Source organism: Strix aluco, chromosome 16, assembly GCF_031877795.1.
Source record: "Strix aluco isolate bStrAlu1 chromosome 16, bStrAlu1.hap1, whole genome shotgun sequence".
Classification (NCBI taxonomy): domain Eukaryota; kingdom Metazoa; phylum Chordata; class Aves; order Strigiformes; family Strigidae; genus Strix; species Strix aluco.
In genome coordinates this window covers 14,913,727-14,934,364 of record NC_133946.1, presented here as the reverse complement: position 1 = coordinate 14,934,364, position 20,638 = coordinate 14,913,727, and the positions used below count along the sequence as shown (strand labels likewise).

Genomic DNA, 20,638 nt, shown 5'->3' with positions numbered 1-20,638 from the left:
TCTATGCCAAGAAAAGTCGTTAAGGATATATCTTTAGCTGAATAACGAGGATTCAATTAACCTCAGTACAGCTGCTCTGATTTACAGTCTCTGAGGATCTGACCCATACTCAAAAGTCTGTAACGATTCTATGTCTGTGTCATAATTCCTTGATTAAAAGATACATTTCTTTTCAATTCTATTCGTATTTGGTTTAGAACCACAGACACTGAACTGTCTCGATGATGGTTCATGGTAGGGATGATAGCCATACCAGCTAAATGTGCCTGTAAAGCTGTATGTTTTGTATGGCAGTGCTTTTGAAATTGAGAATAGAGGTCTCAAAAAATGTCCATGAGAAAATGAAACTGTTTGAGCCTGCTTTTAGAAGTAATAGGCTGCACACGTTATGTACTGTTTGCTTGTCTATTATAAATTATTACCAATAAACATAAGTAGGAAACTGTTACAAAATATAGCCCTGAGCAAAAATTGACACTGTTTGAGAAGACTTCTTTACAAATGCAGATCATATGTTTTATCCTTAAAATATAGGAAAAAATGGGTCAGAGATGAAAACCACAACAAGGCGCTCTGTATTTTGATGGTAAACATGCTGTATCACAAGTTATAATAGAATATTTCAGTATTTTAGCCAAAATCACTTGTAAGGGACCTAACTGAATTTAAATGGTAATGGTAAAAATGTTTCAAATCACTGACAATATTTTAAGTTTGCACTTTAGATTTTTTTTTTTTTACTTTCTAATTATTTGGGGACAACTTCATTTGACTGGACCTTTGGTTTGTGTGCTGGTTTATGTTTTTCTTTGTATTCTGATAGTTGCACTTTGTGATGTTCTTTGACACATTTAAAAATACTAACATGGAACTTTGAGCACTCGGAAATGTGGATCAATTCAGAGCCTGGGCACTCTTCACCTTTACCCTTAGAATTGATTTTCCTATGCATGTTTCCTTCTCCTTGTTAGAGATCAGGTGCTGTATGCCATAATCTTCCATGAAAACAGGATAGTTGAGGGTCCTCAGTTATTGCAAATTATTTCTTCCTAACAGTTTTGTGGTACTTTGCAGAGCTCAAACCAAGACAGGGAGAGTTTGTAGTTTCCCTTGCAGCTGATGCAGTTTCAAAGTGCTGTATGCAGAGACTGCACGCTGCTTGATCTCTCCAAGCTGAATGATGACGCAGTGTAAGTTTTACCTGTGACAATTACTTTTGAATGTTCTCTGATTCTTTTCAGTGTCTAGTCCAAATGCTTTAATGAATTCCTTAAAAATGCAAAACTTGCATTGGGAAACTGGTTGATATTAAGCAATGATTTGGGGTTTTTTTGTTTTGTTTTACTAAATAACAATGAAAATACTTGATATTGTTAAGTATGTCATACTAAGAATGATACTATGAATAACGTCTTAGTTATTTTAAGTTGTTTTTTTTTTTTAAGGGCAGTTAAAATTAGTAGATCTTGTGTGGATCTTGTGAAAGGATAGGAGGTTCAAAGTCTCAATAAATTGAACTTTAAATTGTTTGCACTACTTGATGGCAACTGATTAGCTTAATTAATAGAAGAGGTAATGTTTTGTTTTACTTTATTCGAATTCTTAGACAGTTGCAATTATTTATCTTTTGTCTTGATATTTTCATATTGAAGTAAATTAACATTAAGAGAAAAGGGCCCCATCTACTCCCTCCCATGAAAACTTGCACAGCCCAAGAAGTGGAGGACTTGGAGGGAGAAAGAAGTTGCCGCGTTGTTGTTCTTGGCCACACTGCCAATCAAACAGGGATATTTCTGAAATATTTCCTGGGTAGTTTCAGCTAGGCATAGTATGCCCTGTAATCTTTTTCTGAACAGTATGCTGCTTCAGACTACTCTGTTCTTTATCCCAGTAGTAGCTGCAGCTTACTGGTAAATGAGGTGGTTCCTGCAGGGGTCTGTAAATACATTTTAGGGTTCCCATTGTGCACATATGTAAGGATAATATTGTGTAAGCCTTAGTTCAAAACAAAGAAATACTGTGCACAATGCTGCCTTGTAAAAGCCTATTTGTAAGGACTCTAATGAAAATCAGAATTTCTCAGTTGCAGAAAGTGGGGCACTTTGTCTAGTTTTGTTTTATCTGATCAAAACACTTGTGACTTTAAAATTGTTGTGGGTCCTTGCTACCTTCCTTTCTTCCTCAGTTCTCACTGACCCATATCCCAACCTGTCCTCCTAAATTTCCTGCTTAGCCCCTTGAAAACAATGCCACAATTAGGAATATCAGCTAGAGCGTATCAATATTCTGATACAGGTGAAAAGAAGGTGCTGTGTTGCATGTTACAGTGTAGTGGGCAAGAGCAAGGATCAGTGGCCAAAACCTGCGAGCAGGTTGTAGCTGGAAAGCCCAGCCTTTCAGCACTGCACCTGAGCTCCTGGGGATGCAACACCTGAGACAAGATGCAGGAGTTGTTCCCGGTTATGTGGAGCCTACATCTTTTCCTTACCCTGTTCTGCAAGGCTAACAATATATTTAAGCAGTCCTTGTGCCTGCTTTATCCACACGGGTTAGGATTACATCTGGCTCTGGCACAATTGTGCAAGGTGGAAAGAAGCTGCTTGTCCCTTTTCTTCAAAGAAAAACCAATGTCAAGGACCAATTCTTGGCTTTGCATGTTTTGCTTTTCTCTCTTCTTTTGTAACTCCTCCAGCACTGTTGAAACTTTAAGAAGTATGTGACGGTAACGTGCATTTACATCAGTAAATGTACAAGAACTTTGTGTATGAGTTAGTAGTGACTGGAATATTAATACAGAAAAGGTAATCCATGATCTCACTCAACAATGCAAATTTTTCAAGTAGAATTTAAGTTTAGCTTCATTTCTATGAACTAGATGAAAATATTCTTTCAAGTATATATCCTACCTAGGACACTGTTTTATATTTTATAGGATGCCCAGAGCTACTGTAGATATAAAACACAATTTCTGGTTATGAGATCTCTGTATCACCAAAATGCAAATTTCACTCCTGAGTATGTAGGGCACTTGCTGAATAACCTAAAGAAATATATGGTGAAAATGTTAGTTGTCATGTATTCAGATTACCCCCTTCAAAGTTTTTCCTCAGGTTTTTAATATCCTGAAATTCCCAGTTCTGAGGCAGTCTGCAAACTTCGTTTTCGGTTCTTAGAGTGAAGTCATTTAAATAAACAAATAAAAGTGGCACGTCATGTGTAGCTTGTGCCAAAGTACGCCATGTGCCAGTTAGAATTAATTTTTATGAATCCTCATATATATGAGTTTATAATCACAACAATGCAGATACACATGCATATCCCTATCATCTCTGGTGACGCTTGCAGTACTTTAAATGTGCACAAGTAACATCCCAGCATGGTTCTGACCTCTGTTTATTTTTAGTATTTCATGAATCACCTTCTTTAGCTGTTTTTCTTTTTCACTTAATGAAAGGCACATAAATCTTATTGCTAAATAACAGTAGGATATTTGATAGTAAAAATAAAATCCCTCCTCCTTTTCTTTGTGAATAGCCGGATGGATATGTTTACCCTTTAGAGAAATTTAGATTTGATATTTTTGTTACGTTTTGTTTTCTTCCTGGTAATTATGTTGGCACTTTGCTGATCCCTAGTTGTGCATTATTACAATGGAAGGTGACAATTTGATTGTCTTCAGTTGGAGAAACAAGTAATTTTATATTCACCAAGCTGTCAGGTAACAGTACCTCACAGTACTAAGAGCTCCTGGCAATGTGGTTTGGCACCTATATTTAAGTGCTTTGATGCTTGCGTAACCTCTACAGAATCAGAAATATTTTGCCTGCTAGAAATGTTTTTAGGCTTGTAGTGTAAGGTTTTTATTAAAAAGAAATCTGTAACTGAGCTACAGATCCATTGTTTCATGTTACATGGAGGTACTAATTAGGTGGTTTCATGCAACTGGCTACAGGTGAGCCTGAAATTGATACTCCATTTTGCTGTCTTTTGAGGTGCTCTATTTGACTTAGAAATAAGAATCAGAAATATGGAGAGGAGGGAGGAGAATGGGGAAGGAGGGGAGAGAAATCTGACTGTAGATAAAATATTTCTGTTCTGAATTAGGTGGTGCAGAGAAATGGCACATGATCTTTTGTTTTCACACCTGTAGGATTGAAAATTAACTGTTTAACTCATTACATGGAATCTTAAACACCTCCTGAAAATTAACTGTAGGAAGAAAAAAATGTAAGAATACTGTATCTTACCATTGGAGTATGTGTCTTATAGAGTATTGAAAGGATTTAATGAATCTTTCAGGAACTTATGCCCATCAGGTTTAAGCGTGGTCAGGAAGATTTCTAGTTATTAGAACAAGTTCTTAACTGGCTTTGTAAGGGAAAAAATAAATCTATTCTTGTCTTTTGTATAAAGTCTCAACTCAAAATCTAAACATGCTAAAATAAATTCCTCTTAGTATTTTTAGGCATCCTTTATCAAAACCATTTATACAATCATTCAGCTAAACAATTAAGTCATTCTATACCATAAAAATATGTGAATTAATGCTTATTTATAGCAGCCATTGTTTTTTAATTTTATTGTTAATGATTACTTTTATTTGTATTGTATATTCTGTTACTTGCTGCCTAAAAAAACAAATCCTAATAAGTTGCTGATGGATAAATTCCTGGCACGCTCACTCTTGTTCCCATAGTTATTGGTAAAGATAGCTGGAAGTCAGTACTGCCTCCTTTCTTTTTCTTTTTCCAACAGTGAGAAATTGGATATCCAGAGACACATGGCGTAGTCATAGGACTCTAAAGGCAGTCATCACTGAGAAGCTAATACCAACCAATTAAACAGAGGTGGTTACGTGATGTAACATTATCAGGAGAAACAATTCATGAGTCAAAGCATTCCAGGGCATATGAGCTCCAGTCCAAAGAACAGTCTCAAGCTGTTTAAATAAAGTGACAGCAATATTGTCAGCTAAATATAAACTATAGAAAATATTAACTACAGTGACTGAAGATGAGCACACCCCAGGTGCTAAATGACTATTCTTTCATTGCCCTTTACTGCATTCAATGTGAGTTCACCTTAGTGAACTCACTAAGGTGAGTTTTTCAGTGAAAAGCATTTTCAGTGAAAACTCCTGGTAGTGAATAAAGAGAATGAAGCATTTAACCTACTTGAAAGGTAGATGGTATTTTTGACATTTTATGAATCTGAATAAACACTTTGGATTGTTACTGCAAAGTCATCAGGGGCTGTGAGGCTGTTTTGCTGCATCCATTTTAATGTTTTCGACAACTAGATAAATAGACAGGAACTCGTTCCCTAACCCTAATATTTTACTGTGGCTGCATGGCTGAGAAGGTCACTATAATGGCAGAACATAAGAGAAAGGCTTTCCAAAAAAGTTCCAAGGAGATGTTTAGCTCTCACATTGTTTGAAGAAATACCATAAAAATTGTTCCAAAGCCTCTGAGCTTTGAGGAAGTCTGAATCTGGAGTCAAACTTTGTAATTTGGATTCATATCTATTAGCAGAAGTGCAATTCGTCTGGATTGGAAAAACAAATGCAAGAATAGCTGAGTGTGTATCTTGGAAGCCGTGGGTGTATTGCTTAGCTTGATGCTTATTTCAGCTAGAGATTTGGGTGCTCAGTTAGTTAGAGCTGTCATTTCTTGAATCATACTTGCTTCCAGCCCCCTCCCTCCCTTTTATTTCCAAGGTGATTTCTGTGACTACCATAAACTCTAATCTTGCAATGCTGTTTATGATCTATATGTAACTAATTCTTGTAGTATTCCTGCAAAACGAAGACAAGGAAGAGCTTGAGGGAGTTGAGCTGATTGGCCTAAGGCCTTCCTGTGACTCAGAGCCAGAGCCAGGAACAGAAACTGGGAGATGCTCTCCCATTGCTGCCTTGTCAGTTTATACAGGTTTTGTGCATAGGGATTCATGCTGGGTTGTGGGGCCCCAGGAGAATGGGATCTTTTACTAATGGTTCATTCGTGTTACCAAGGCTTCTTGAAAGCAGATATGAGATGTCATAATTTTAGGAAATAACTGTTTATTCTAAAATGTCAGACAGATTACAGCATTAGATTTGCGATGAATTACATTACTGAGTTATGCCTACATAACATTGTTTTACAGGGGCAGAGCTGCAAAATATTTGGTCTATTGGCAAAGCATTTTCATTTTTCAAGTCTATCTGAACACTACGGTAACTGGTATCTTTATACAGCAAAATAAAGAACAGTTTTCCTGAATGTTTAAATTATACTAAACTGGTTCGCAGCTAGAAATACGTTGTTCCAGTAACTTCTATTCCACTATGTCAGTGTACCCTGTTCTACATCAGGCCTGTACTCATATAGGTGAACTTGCACTGCAAAATAGATTGCATAAAGGATGCTCTTGAGTTTCAGAAGGGGTTTGAGGATCCATGAAAGACACAGGGGGCCACCAAGTTATGAGGTGTGTCATAGGTATGAAAGAGGAGGATACTGTGGGCAGCGCAGGCAAAGAAGAGTAAACAATGCATTTAATTTATCCCAAAGCTGAGTGCTGATTTGTAAGGGAGGGTCCTCTAAGTCACATTTAATATTACGAGACGAGTACTGCACATTTGTTACTCTTTTAGAAGGTGGGGAAGGCTAAGATGCTGTGACTGAATTTTACTTTCTATGAACACCAGATTAGCGTAAAAGTTTAGAAGAGAATATTTAAAAGGTTATGAGTACTTCTAAAAGTGGTTTCTCTTAATTTATTTAGCTCTGGAGTCACCAAAGCACTTAGACATGTGCTTAACTTTTTGAAACAGAGTAGTCCAATTTGAAATTAGTGGACTGCTTGCATACTTACAGTTAATCATGCACTTAAGTACTTTAATCTGGCACTTTGGGGAAAAGGAATGGAGACTGTTCATAAAAGCTCTGTAAGCGAATGTATTTCTAATCTAATCTGGTTCCAATCTGCTGTTGGAACTGTAGACCTGGGTTATGTCTCTACTGCACTCACTAAAGCAGGATGAATTAGTCCATCTGAGTACCATGCTACAGTAGTTGGAGTGCTATCAGAAAGGAGCTTGTTTAAAATTGGTTTGGATATCTCAGCATTACAAAGCAGTCCTTTATGTGGCTGCAGTGTAGACATGCCTTTAGGTTTATGAATGCTTTGTGAGGGTGGAGCAGAGCAGAAGCTAGAGTCTCTGGCCAACTACAAGTCTGTTTTGTCATATATCTCATTGTTATTGCTTAGTTTATATGTTTTTGAAATAGTGTCTGGGCTATCACATTGTTGTTATCTGTGTTAATACTTTGAGGCTTGATTCTGAAACGTCTAGTAGCTAAAACTCTAGGTCTAGCCATAATTTCCAGTGCAACATTTAATCATTTGAGCAGTCAGCAGGGATGGAAGATTTTAGGCTTTGGAAGCCTTTCACCATCTAATTGTTTCGAAAAAGAAGATATATATTGTTTGAAGAACTTGAGACCATAGAAAAGCCTTAGACAAAAAAAAAGTATTATTATTATTTGTATTTAGAAAAATATAACACACTGTAGGAAAAATGGAAAACTGATGTTTTGAGAATCTGAGTGTCAGTCTTCATTAGAGCAGGGGGAATTTCTTTGGATTAAAATAAAAAAGCGTGTCAGATATATAGATAATGGAGCTGTTTTGGGACTGGGTTTAGTTTTATGTAGGTAAAACCCCCCTAGAGTTCAGTTTTAGCTTTACTACCTTAGTATTGAGGCTGACTGAAATTGGGATCCAATTCTTCAGCTTTGCTGAGATTTTGATAAATGATGCCATTCTTTTCCTGTCTCGAGTTCAAAATGAGATAGAATTTATTATAGTTTTGGAAAATCCAAATCAAGATTTATTTAATTCTCAAAGTTGAGTAGGTGATAGGACTTCAGATAATTAGGGCCTTTTTCAACTTTTTTTTCATACCCATTAGGTATATTTTCCACCTTTAGTGATTGCTGTATTCAGCTAATCTGTCAATTTAACCAAAGCAACAATTTCACAATGTAGTTTTCTTTCTGATTGTGTGCTGTGTAATCAATATACTGATATAATGTGAGTGTAATTTCCTCTCTTATTTTATCTCCACTGCACAGTATTATAAATAAACAGCTAAAAAAGAAAAAAGAAAGAAAAGCACCAAACAAATCTGTTGCATCTTCTTTTAAGATTGTACCACTGTAGACACTTGTTCTAGTAAAGTAGAATTGGACCCACTTGATTGCATTTAAATTTTTCATGCTTCAGCAGTTTGTCTGGGAGCACAGTAAAGAAAACCCCCCGAGCGAGGATAGTTTAGAATAATAGAACTTGATTTTGTGTATTATAGCGGCACCATTTGCGCTGCTGTAGTTAGGGTTGTGTCAGCACTTCCATTATAAACCCCTGTTTGCAGGGGTTATAACTAGGGAGATATTTTTTATCAGAAACTTTTTTTAAAATCATTCAAGTGAATTTAATTGATAATAGGAGAAAAAATAAAATAAATTATAATGGAAATTAGTAAATTTCTGATACCTTTTGCAAGCCTTATTTATTATGAATATTGATTTTTCTTCCCTCTCGCCAGGGATTTTAGCAAATGCATTTTGAATATTTTAAATGTAAAATTGGGAAGTTATTATGGCTTAAAATTTGACTGCTATTCATACTCATATTTTAACATTAAAACATTTTAACACAACAACCTTGTTATGGTTTAATGTTATCATAAACATAATCTACTCAAATGGGCCAGATTCTTCTCCCTTTGAATTTGATGAGACCTTGGAGTTATTGGCTGAACTCTGTCTTTGGACCTGATGGAGTTCTGTGTACAGAATTCTCCTATTTAAGTAAAAACAAACAGGTAATGAGCAAAAGTCTGCATGAAGTAATTGACTAGATAACACCCAGATGCAGAGTTTATAATTACTCTCTCTTACTGATTATAAACCCAGGCATAATCAATATTTGGTGCATAACCTGGCACCCTCAGAAGACATGTACACATGAGGTACATAGATTGAGTTAGTGACTGTGCTGGGAGAAGAAGGTGGAGGGCTTAACTTAGCAGGGTCCTGCATCTCTGTCCCTTTTACCCCAGTGTTTAAAATCTAGCTACCAAAAAACTGAAAGGCACCATTAAGTGCTGACCTCTGACCATAATTAATGGACTAAATCTTGCCATTTTAACAAAGGTTTTGGGGAAAATAGAAGTGTAACACACTGCTAAAAATTATGTCATGAGGAGACCAAGTGCCTGGGAGGCCTGCCTGAGCTTGTCTTTCTTTTCAGGCTCCAGGACGGTAGGTAACTGAGTAAAGTGCAGTATGAAAACGTGTCTGATCATAATGCAGCAGTGGAGAAAAGGGGTAGGTGGAGCTAGAAAGCGTTTTAACCCTGCTCTTGGTCCATTCTCTTAGTCTGGTTCAGAAAAAAGTTGCTGGGTCAAGATTATTAGTGAATGTGACTTTGTCAATATAATTTTATTTTTAAGGTTAACAGAGTCCTCTTTTCTCTATGTAATCAATTTAAACAACAGAATGTGAATAGAGATTTTTATTTAATTGTGTGTAAAACATCATGAATAAGAGGAAAATATATTAGTGTATATGGCAAAGAAAAAGTGTTTCCTCTATAGTGCATTACCAGTAGATAGCTTTACTGAATGGTCACTTGAGGAAATACCAAAAGCCTGTTTATGAAATAGAGGTGAAGCCTTTCTAGACTAATTATATTCAGCATGTAATTTCTAAACTTCAGTCTGAATTTTGATTTTCAATTAACATTCCCAATTTGAAGATAATTTTCTATTTAATGTAATTGCAGGAAATAATTTATTGGCTGATTAAGACTGAGGGCCCAGCCTTCCTTAAGAAAACAGTCCCTAACAAACCAGCCTTTAAAGCCAACTCGTAGCTTTGGACAGATTCAGCCTATTTTTGCAGCTGCAGAGTTGTGTTTAATTAGGATTGTGCACTATTATTCATTGGTGCAGTTTGTAGTTGAAATTATTCTTAGGAGACATTTTCATTTCTAGTTTTGTGTCATGATTAATTTATGGTGAAGAAACAGCCATAGATATTGCTTTTCACAGAAGCTCGTTTGGTTTGAAACACGAACGAGATTTGTTGAGAAGGTGAAAGAAAGGAAAATCCTTTATTGTGACTTTCAGTTTTCATGTCTGATTTTCAAATTGCATAGAGCATTGACTTAAATTTTCATGTGAGTGATTACATTAACATGACTATTTTAATGAGAAAAGGGAAAGTAAACCTTTTATTTTATCTTGGATCATGGTAATTATGAAGAAGAACCTTCTGAAGTACGTACAATAATGCTGGTTGCTGAACTCTTGGCATGTTCTCTGTAGCATCAACACAAATTCTTTAGCGTAGTAAGAATGTAATACACGGTTTAAATTCCTCAGTTCTCCTTATTGGCAATGTTAATATTAGACTCCCACTTACACTTAGGCTCCCCTAAAGAAAATGCAAACCTTTTTTTCCCCACCAGTATCGAGTTTAAGGGCCAGGATTATCTCTATTTACAGAATAGCTATTCTAAACAGGTATCAGTGTTTTAATATGTTTCAAAGCACTTCAAAGCTTGTAATACTTTCATATAGAACTATACATAATTAGATTAGTTGATCCTATATTAATTTTTTTTTTTCACTGTAGGATACTAAATCTGAACTCCCTCATTAATTGTGAGAAATTTAGCATTAGCTGTTAAATCCTATGTGAAACACAGGCTGCTACATAAAAACTACTGTTTAAATTGGAATTAACTTAATTATTTTTCTTTGCACTTGATATTTCCTTCACTGTAATATTCATGAAAGCATGTGACAGATTTGTAAATTTAACTGTTAGTCTCAGATTTCCAGACCCTTTAATCAGTATTTATTTGTCTGTAGAAACAGTACTAGCAAGTTAATGATTTGCTAATTTGAAAAATGCTCATGTGGTTTCCTATGTTAACTGATTTGTGCATTTTTAAAGAAATGGTATGAAATCAATTATTCTTAAAAAGCAGTTAAGGTGAAGATCTTATTCCTTAGTTTCTGAGCAATTTCAGTGTAAAGGATACTCTAAAGTTACTAAAACCTGGGAAAATAGCTAATACATTTTAGCTGTCTTCTTTCAGGTTTATTAATGATTGTTTTAACAGTTGCAGTTAATCTTATTAGAAATTTTAAACAAAGTGTTTTCAGATTTTGAGTTGAAGTCAGATATATTTTCATCTAAGTGCAGAAACTGTGGTGAAAGCTGTGTTTGCATATGAGATGGTAGTAAGAGGCCATTATTATGAAAAGACATTTAACATAAATCAATGCATTTATTCATTACACTTTTAAGTAATTTAAAGTAATTTGTTGAGCTATATCCTGTACTCGATGCCTAATATGAAATGAAACATAATTATTTTAGATTTTTAGTTCAAACTGTAAAAGACTACTCAGATATTATCCATCCATTCAAGAAACTCTTCAGTTTTAGAACGCTTTTCACATGAGCATCTCAAAACAGCTTCCGAAAGGTAAAACTGGGTAAAATTTTAAACAAGTTAAGAGCAGATACAGCTTTAAACAAGCACCAAAAGGACTTATTTAGCAGAATTTGAAATGAATTAAAATATTCTCATCTGTGTAGAAAACACCTTCTGCTTTCAAGGAATGAGGTTAGGAAAGCACGATGGACCCTCATTCAAACATTTGCTTATAACCTTCACATTGCTCATGGGAGTAAGAATTTAAAGATGAACTCTACTGCACAATCAACATGAAAATACCAATAAAATCACTATTTTCTTATGTCTGGAGAAAATTATTTTGTTTCACAAGTCTAAATGAATAGAATGACATCATATAACTTAACCCTGACCTTGACTTGGCATCAATGAATACTTTGTCTCTGTTTTGGATCCAGATCCCCCAAACCCATACTTTTTAGAGCGCTTTTGTTGGCTGCACGTGATTAATTTTTAACTGTTGTAGGCAAGTGTGGTGTGTTTAGAGGACTGTTTGGAGCTTGCTTGTTTGTTTGGTTGTTTTTTTTTATTTTTTTTTTTTTTAATTTAATACCAATGTATTCTTTTTGTCTGCTTTTCTTGTTTTGTAGAAGAATGTCTTCCAAGCAGGCTACCTCTCCATTTGCATGTGCAGCTGATGGAGAGGAAACAATGACCCAGGATTTAGCATCACGAGACAAGGAAGAGGGCAACAGTGATCAGCACGCGACCTCTCATCTGCCTCTACATAATGTAATGCACAACAAACCTCACTCTGAGGAGCTACCAACTTTGGTCACGACGATCCAACAAGATCCTGAGTGGGATGGAGTCATCTCAGCCCAACACAGAATGGTGAGTTTCACAGTTCTCACAGAGGCTTTCTAAATTAGTATTGTAAAAGACTGTTCACTTCCATTTTGAAAGACATGTTCAGTACAATCCTTCATGGACGTAAAGCTTTTTAAATGTTAAAGTGTCAGTGTTAGTAATAGATCAACATCAATATGGTGTAATTATAAATTACAATTGTATAATCTTCTTAAGTGTACAGGTCTATATGAATGAGGTCATTTGATGAGTTCACCTTTGGAAAGGAAATACATCTATTTATCATGTTTTCATTCATACCTTGATTTATGTTATAACTTCTCTAGCTCATATATTCAAGCATTAATTTCTGACAGGAGGATGTAGCTCACAACTGTTTGTCATCTGCAAAGTGTTGTGCTGAAAGAAGAAACTTTAATGTATTTTTTTACTTGTCTCTCAGAAATAGAATCCACCAAATCTGGAATATTATAGCTTTACACCACAACAAAGAAGCTGGCATTTTAGGTGACACAAACTTCCTGCTGTATTTGCAGGAAGTTACAACTTTTTATGAAGGGGAAGGGTGTTTATGAGTAACTATGTCATGCACTTCTGCGCTAGATTACCATTTGGTGTATAGGTGATGTTAGCAGTGATTAGAATTATTATCTGTATTCTCTTCAGTAGCCCAGATAAAATTATTTGGCAGTTGTAGTTCTGTCTCTGCATCCCCAAAACTCTGCAATAAATGAGGAGACTGAATGAAGACTGAATGGGCATAGCATCTCAGTCAATTTATTTTCCTTGCATGTGTTCCTCAGGAACAGAATTAAGGTACGTGGAGCAGCCAGGTGTTCTGTAAATTTAGAACATCATAATTCCAGACTCTCCATAAAGTGACTTTCACAGACATTAAATTCACACAGTTAGTTTAAAAAGAATACCCTGCCTTTTCATAAAAATTCTTCTCTATTTTTATTAAATGTCTATGAGCAGATTTTTTTCAGCAAGCCTTTATTTTTTTTTTCAGTACTAATCAACAGCTTTCAATAAGGTTAAAAAAAAGATTTTTTTTTTGACGACAATAACAATAATGAACTTATTTTAAATTTGAGTAGAAATAATAATTCTAATGCATTAATCAACATAGATACGGGAATTCTTCATGCAAACTGTGATGCCTGGAATTAATGAAATAACAGCACTACAGTAATATCTATTTTGTTAATATAGTGGGATTTTTTGCTTTCTAAAATTGAACTGATTCAAAAGATCAAACCAAACCACAAAAAATGCTACCTAATCTGTAATGCACAATTTAACCCAGTACAGAACTTTCTGTCAGGTCTAAAGTATTCCTAAGTATTTGGGTGACTGTCATGAAGAAAGCAAAATTTCAACTGTAAAAACGGCTTTAAAGAAAAATGATTATAGGTTAGTAATTTGACAAGGTAGTTTGTAAGTTGTAGATATGGCTTCTAGGCACAATTCTCAGATGGAACTTCATTTTGGATGGAGAGTCACTCTTTTGCCCAAGTCAGGTGATAAGCACATCAGAATAATTTTAACTTCTATGTTATCAGGAAGACAAGCTGGATGTGTACTAGAAAGGATTGATCATGTTGATGGAAAAAATAAATGTGTGAATTCATCAGCTACTTTCCTGTTAATTCCGAGAAGCATGTGCACTCTGGGAATTTTGGTCTTAGGACACCAATAACATTGATAAAAGGACTCTGTCCTAGAGAGAAAGGAACTCCTAGCCTCTAGGAGTCCCTCAGAGCATTTGTTTTTGGTTCAGACTGTTCCTTGGACCTGAAGTAACGCTTGAGCCAAAATGATAGAACCTCGTGCAGTACGATCAGTTGTACTCATTGGTATTGCTCTGAAGTGGGTTTACACTTAGAGCAACAGAGTGCAGTCTCTGTTTTCTTTCTTAATGCTGCACTATCATGACAACGCTTGGACATGGCATGAATCAATACCCAGCTTATGTTTCAGAACAGGTGCATAAACTTTGCTTGAGTGACTTAGCACTCTGGTTTTCCTCTCTCCTTCTTTCAGTAAATATTCCATCATATATGTAGATGAATGTCCTGAAAAACATTAGTAATTTCCATAATTCCTTTGTGTTAAATCTGATGGTGGATATATGTCATCCTTGTTTAGGTAGCTCTCAGCTAAACCAGATTTTTTTGCCCAGCTCAAAGCTGGGTATAATTTACAATGCTTGACTAGAAGTGAAAGCTGAAGTTCTAAGGCATGCTGTTTGGTTGCACTTAAAAGAGATCTAAAATGTACAGAGCATGGTCCCAGTGTATTTACAGTTTAGGTGATCTAACTAGTCATCTAACTCACAACACTGGAGTGGTGAAAAAATTTTTTTTCTCCTTGAGGGACTGTCATTTAGGGTAACTTGTCTGATTTGGTGTTTTTTTTTTTTTTTTTTGTTTTTTTCCTTCCGTATTTATGTACTTCATGAGCAAACTTTAAGCTGCACTTAATTGCATAAAGTTTTTCTGAAACATGTCAGTCTGCAAGCAGGCATCAATATTGCTAAAAAAGAATACAGAGGTGCCTGCAATTTTCCTGATGAGGGCAATTTTATACTCCTTGAAGGGAGGATAGGAGTTTCTTTCCAGAAAGACAAATTCCAGAAGGTGGGTTGGGCAATTTTGAGATAGGTGCTGTGGTAGTGACTGCTTTTCTACTTAATAAAAACAAATTCCCAGAAGGTAGGTGCTTTCTGACTTTTCCCAGATGGATCCTTTCAAAGCAGATTTGAAGAAGCACCTGCTCCATACCATTTACACTGAAAATAAAGACAGTAGTGCTATCATTAAAATGCATTAATAATATGTGTTGTTTGGTTATAAGATAGTAAATTCAAAGAGTACTGTTCACATATGGGGAAGAAAAATGTCTCTTTTATGTGGTATATAATTAAGGGCACAATCCTGCATCCTTTGTGCACTTAAAACTACTAAGGAGTTCACTGGAATTTGTGAGAGCACACAGTATGCATCGTAAGATGCTACAAGGGCCGTACAGATCTTAAGTGAAAAAAAGATACTGTAGTAGGGCAATCTGACTGAAAAAAAGATTGAGTTTTTTCTCAACATTTATGGTATGCAGCACTTTCTGTAATATAAGATACCTTTAAACTACATTGTGTATTATCATAAAAAAACCACACTGGCTAGAAATGTTTTCAAACTTTCACTCCCTTTTGATATCAGGCATTGCTTTCCACTGAGTCCTTTGTGTATTCTGAATGTCTGGAAGCCAAAATATTTTGTTTTAACTCCCACTCTATAGTATTTCCCAGCTGTGTACTTATATGGTGTAATAAAAGGATTTAACAAATGGGAAATAGCAGCTGCATTTGGAAATTCCCTTTGTGCTCCCTTTTCATTTGACAGATTCAGCAATGTGCAACAACTGTAACGTCAGACCTGTAATGACTTACACTGCGAGTATCGTATCACCAGCCAATTTGATGTTACAGTGGGGAGAAAATAAAACAACTGAAAGATTTCTGTAATTTCATATTGCTGAGCTGAAAAGATTATATGTATATTTCTAACTGTAACTTAATATAAAAATACCTGACCATATGGGTATTTATTGCTGCCTGTAGTTCTACTAGAAAATAAAATCTACTTTAGGCTAAGGACATATCTGTTTGCTGCAGTAAACTGTAGGGAAGAGGGCAAAGTGGTACTAAGATAATGAGGAAAGTATCCTGCTTTCTCCCATGGACAATGAGTAGCAGGCAAGAAATACAGTCAAATTTTCAGACTGCATCCAAAACCTGGCTCTCCTGGGGCAACAGACTGAGAGAAGATGAGGAGGGAAAGCCAACAATACTTTTGCTAAATTTAATAGTAACTGAATTGTTGATTCCCAATAATATATTTACTAGTAAATATGTAAAGAAATGGAGAACCATAATTTGTGCTTTGTTCACTGGGGAACCAGGAATGGTCCCCATCTTCATATAGAGCCCCCACAGCTTGTAAGGCAAATTACGAAGGTTTTTTATTTTTGCTCTGAAGTATCAGGAGAAAGCAGTGCCATCAACAAGGTACAAAATTAGCTGGACAAGTGGCCTGATCTTTGAGGAATAGGATGGTGTATTCCCATAGCTGTAAAGGCTAAGATGTGGGCCTCACGAACAATAAATTTGAGCAGCTTTAACCTAATGAAACCTGGATTCTTTCTCCAAATCACAGAATTCTGCCCCCCTGCTCTCAGCAGTAAAAAGAGAGAGACAAATTCTGTTCACATCCACAACCCCAGTGTAACAGTCTGGTAACAGACAGGGTTCATGAAGAACTCGCAGGCACTGTGCCGATCACTGTACATGATGAGGTGTCACTGTGCTCTTTTCCCACCAAAGTTCATCCCCTGCCCACCACCATCGGGGGTATATAGGCAGGGTGTGCATGCACAGAAAGAGGGCTTCCACACTGTTTTGCTCTACTGTTACTTGGAATGATGCAGCGAGAGACTGTTACAGGGAACCACAGCAGCATGTCGAGTCTAAAGGATAGTTTATTTCCCTGTGACTGAGGAAAACCAAACACATATACAAATACAGTTTAATTGCCTCCAAATATATGCTATGTTTCCCTATACATGTTGTAACATCATTCAGAGACCTCTTGGATTTAGAAATGAAATGTATCTCATTGGATTTTATCTCAAATGGCAACATTGACATATATTTCATAATTATGTCAAGTCTCTGTCTTTTGTTGACTTCTTGCCAAAAGAGTGAAAGGCTTGCTACCTTTCCACTGTGTCTGTGCGTACGTCTCAGCAGTACTGATAGCAGATTTGTATATGCAGTAGGAAGAGTGAAGATCTCTTAATGCCACATGTATTTGTTCCTTTTAAAATCATTTTAAATCACCAAGTATCAAATTTAACTTTATATAGCTTTAGCAAAACTACTGACATCAGAAAGGCAGAAATAGGTGGTATCCTGAAGGTCTTAATGTTTCAGTGCTTACTGTCTCTACATAAAACAAGCACAATCTTGTCGCTCGCCCCCACCCCTTCTTATTAACTTCTCTTGTTGAGAGTTCTTCCCTTTAAGGAAAATAAACTCAAGTTTTTAGGAATGATCACTGAAAAACATTTACACATGTTAAACACTGTGAATTTGTTGTTATATAAATTCACGGCTTCAAATTCTCAAAAGTTATAGATACAATTACTTGTTTTGAAATTTTATTTTTAGTTCATTTATGGGCTGGATATGGGCATATAAAATGCATCAAATATAAATGCCCTAAACTCTGGCAATTCTGTATCTGCTAAATTGCTTATGCAGCTGTTATTTACATGTACAAATCTGAGTTTTTGTGATGATCGAAAGCAATTCTACTCTGCTTATGATGATATTTCTGCATTCCAGGTAGTGCATCAGAATTTTTATCTAACTAAAGAGATAAATACCTTCATACGTAATTGCATGGGTACAAAATTTTGGCTGAAACTAAAAGGTGTGAAGAAACAGATGATATGATATTTTATTTTTCCATAAAATAGACTTCTATGAGAAATATATTGCAGAAAAGATAGAAATAATTTTTTTTTCAAGCACATTGATTCAAAAACATTCAGGTATGTGCTTAACTTGACTTTATTAGGAGTACCTACAAGTATAATGTTCAGCACATGTCTAAAGTTTTGAAAGATCAAGGACTTAGTTTTACTAGCTTTAGCATAAAAAGATGTTAACATTTCATATTAAAAATAATAAAGCAATTTCCTAAAAGTGTGCAGGATAATGTGCTTATAATGGGGGTGGTGAAATACAAAATTGATTTTATTTGAAGAAGAATCAAATAATTGTTTTTTGGCATGCCAGTTATACTTGTATTATTTTCATTTTGTCACTGTATGATTTTTTTTTTTCCAAATGCACGGTCTATTTAAACCTTTCCCTATATTCTAGGGTGAACTGTGTTTCAATAGAATTAATAGTCACCTGAATTCTTCACAGAAGACTTGTAGTTTATGTTCATCTAAACCTGCAGTAATTTTTTTTCCTTTCTCTTATTTTAATATTTCCTATTTTTTATAAAGCAATTTCTGAAAAGTTTTTAATTCACTTCTGTATATTGACATGAATTTTTTCAAAAGTAGAAGCACTAACACACTCTAAATTGTTAAATTTTTTTTTTTCCTTGGGCAAGAAGGAATCAGGTATGCATGCTGATTAACACACTCCAGTCATTAACATGTGATTATGTGGGCTGCATATTGAGCACCTGCCAAAAGATAAAATCCAGCACTTTACTACATCTGTGCAAGGACTTTTTGCATTTCTTTTGTACTTTGACAGCTCAAGAAAAAACAGACTTTGGTATCTTTGTTCAGCATAATAAAACTGTGTACATAAAATGTCTTCATGGAGGAAGGAAAGATACTACATATATTTATTTTAATCTTTGAGGCCATGAAAAATCCAGGGACTGAGACTTACACAACACCAAGTGTAATATGAATCTCCTAATGTACTGTATCACTGACATTCATATACAGTTTACAACATTCCTGCATGTTTATAAGGATTATCTGTTCTGGGATTCAGCCAATGTTATTGTAATTCACAACAGTTTTATGTGATACCTTTATGTCTCATAAATGTCTTGTTTTTATTTCAATCTTCCAAATGTTTCATCAGTGTTTACCTTAAAGAAATACAAGTACTCTGTGGAGCAGGCTGGTTTCCTGCATACATTCCTCTGCAAACACTAAAAGGGAAACATAAAACATGTAATACATGTCATGTAACTATATACAGAAAAGGATTTCCATGTGCATTTGATATTGCTAAAAACATAAATACAAATTTTATTTTGATATTTACAATAGATCTAGTTATAAGTTGGACAACTAAGACGACCTAATAGGAGGAAGTTGAATATATACAAAGTGGTCTGGAATATCCAAGCCACACAATCCTTGTTTTGTTTGGCAGCTTCTGACAATCATACATCACAAAATATGTTGTCTTTATTTACCCAAAAGGTAAACAGTGCTAATAGGCTGGGACTAATCACAATGCATCTTTAGTTTCAGTTTAGATGAAAATATAAGTCTGAATGCTCATTCTGTAAATGGTTGTCCATTACTTTTCCTTAATAAGAGCATTTAACCGAAGTCAAGGGCATAAAGTCTAATTATTGTTGTGATTTATTACCAAACCTAAACACAAGGAGTTAGGACATATGGTATTTGAATAATTAAGGAAATCCTTAGCATCTAACTCTTTCAAAAGCACACATGAGTTTATGCATATTCTTTGTGGGTGAGTTGATTGCCATACAGTAATGACTGGTCATTGTATTTAAGAGTTTTGAGGTGATTTTCTCTCCTGGAATGGACCAAAAATGCCTGTCAACATTTTTCACAGATTTGCTCATTTGTAAAGAGAAGGGTTTATATCACATAGTTGAAAAACTGTAACCTTCTGAAATCTCTCTACCCAAAACTTGGTGTACCTGGAATCATTTGGTTTGTTCCAACAACTGAGTATGAAGGGATTGCTACAATTAATGGTCATGTTTTACATCAAACAAGAAGTCCCTGCCTATTCCTTCCAAACAGATATCTAGTCTTGCAGTGACCTATTCATAAGCCCATATTTGTGTCATGTATGCCTGATTATTATGTAATTTCATTTTTAAACGTTTGATCTAAGCTAAAGTTATTTTCTCTTTTTCTCCCCCCCCCCCCCCCCCCCCCTTAATTTAGCATATTTTTTCTTGGCTTAGAGCTAGTGCTTACTTGTTTCTTCTTGAGGATTTTAGATGTGTACAAAAGATGAAATACAAGCCTTTTACAAATTGTATTCAGCCTATACTTTGGCAGTGAAACCAGTGCAAGTTTTATCAGAGTAAATGCTGAGTTAAAGGCTTGAGGTTTTATTCCATTACTTGCCATTTGCCCTCCCACTAGCATAATTTGCTAAGAATTTACAAATGATGTTCTCTCAATAGCTCATAGCAGTCGTTCTCAAGCCTTGGAATTAAATAAATATTTCTTAATAAAACTTTTGTTGTTTTTTTTTTTTTTTTTTATTCGGATGAGAATTGGAAACGATCACTTAGATTTTTAATTTCTCTTAATTCTATTTAATTAAATTCCTCAAAATGGGAAACCTTATTTAATGTAGTGATTGGAAATGATTTTGTAAACATTTGCTTTCATTATATGTTAACTCCAGACTAGTTCCAAGTGCCAGCATGCCTCTAGTACTTGGAATCAAAACCACTCTGGATATCCA

The 20,638-nt window shown here is 35.3% G+C and overlaps 1 protein-coding gene across 9 annotated transcripts in view; it reads left to right on the top strand.

The window, feature by feature from the left end:
* The window catches only part of SOX6 (SRY-box transcription factor 6), a 375,244-nt gene that overhangs the window by 128,871 nt on the left and 225,735 nt on the right, over nt 1–20,638 (top strand). For all 9 annotated transcript variants that reach the window (XM_074842580.1, XM_074842581.1, XM_074842574.1 and 6 more), the window contains one exon: nt 12,132–12,375. In XM_074842580.1, the coding sequence (XP_074698681.1) occupies nt 12,136–12,375 (240 nt within the window). In that variant the 5' untranslated portion in view covers nt 12,132–12,135. The remainder of the gene's footprint in view (nt 1–12,131; nt 12,376–20,638) is intronic.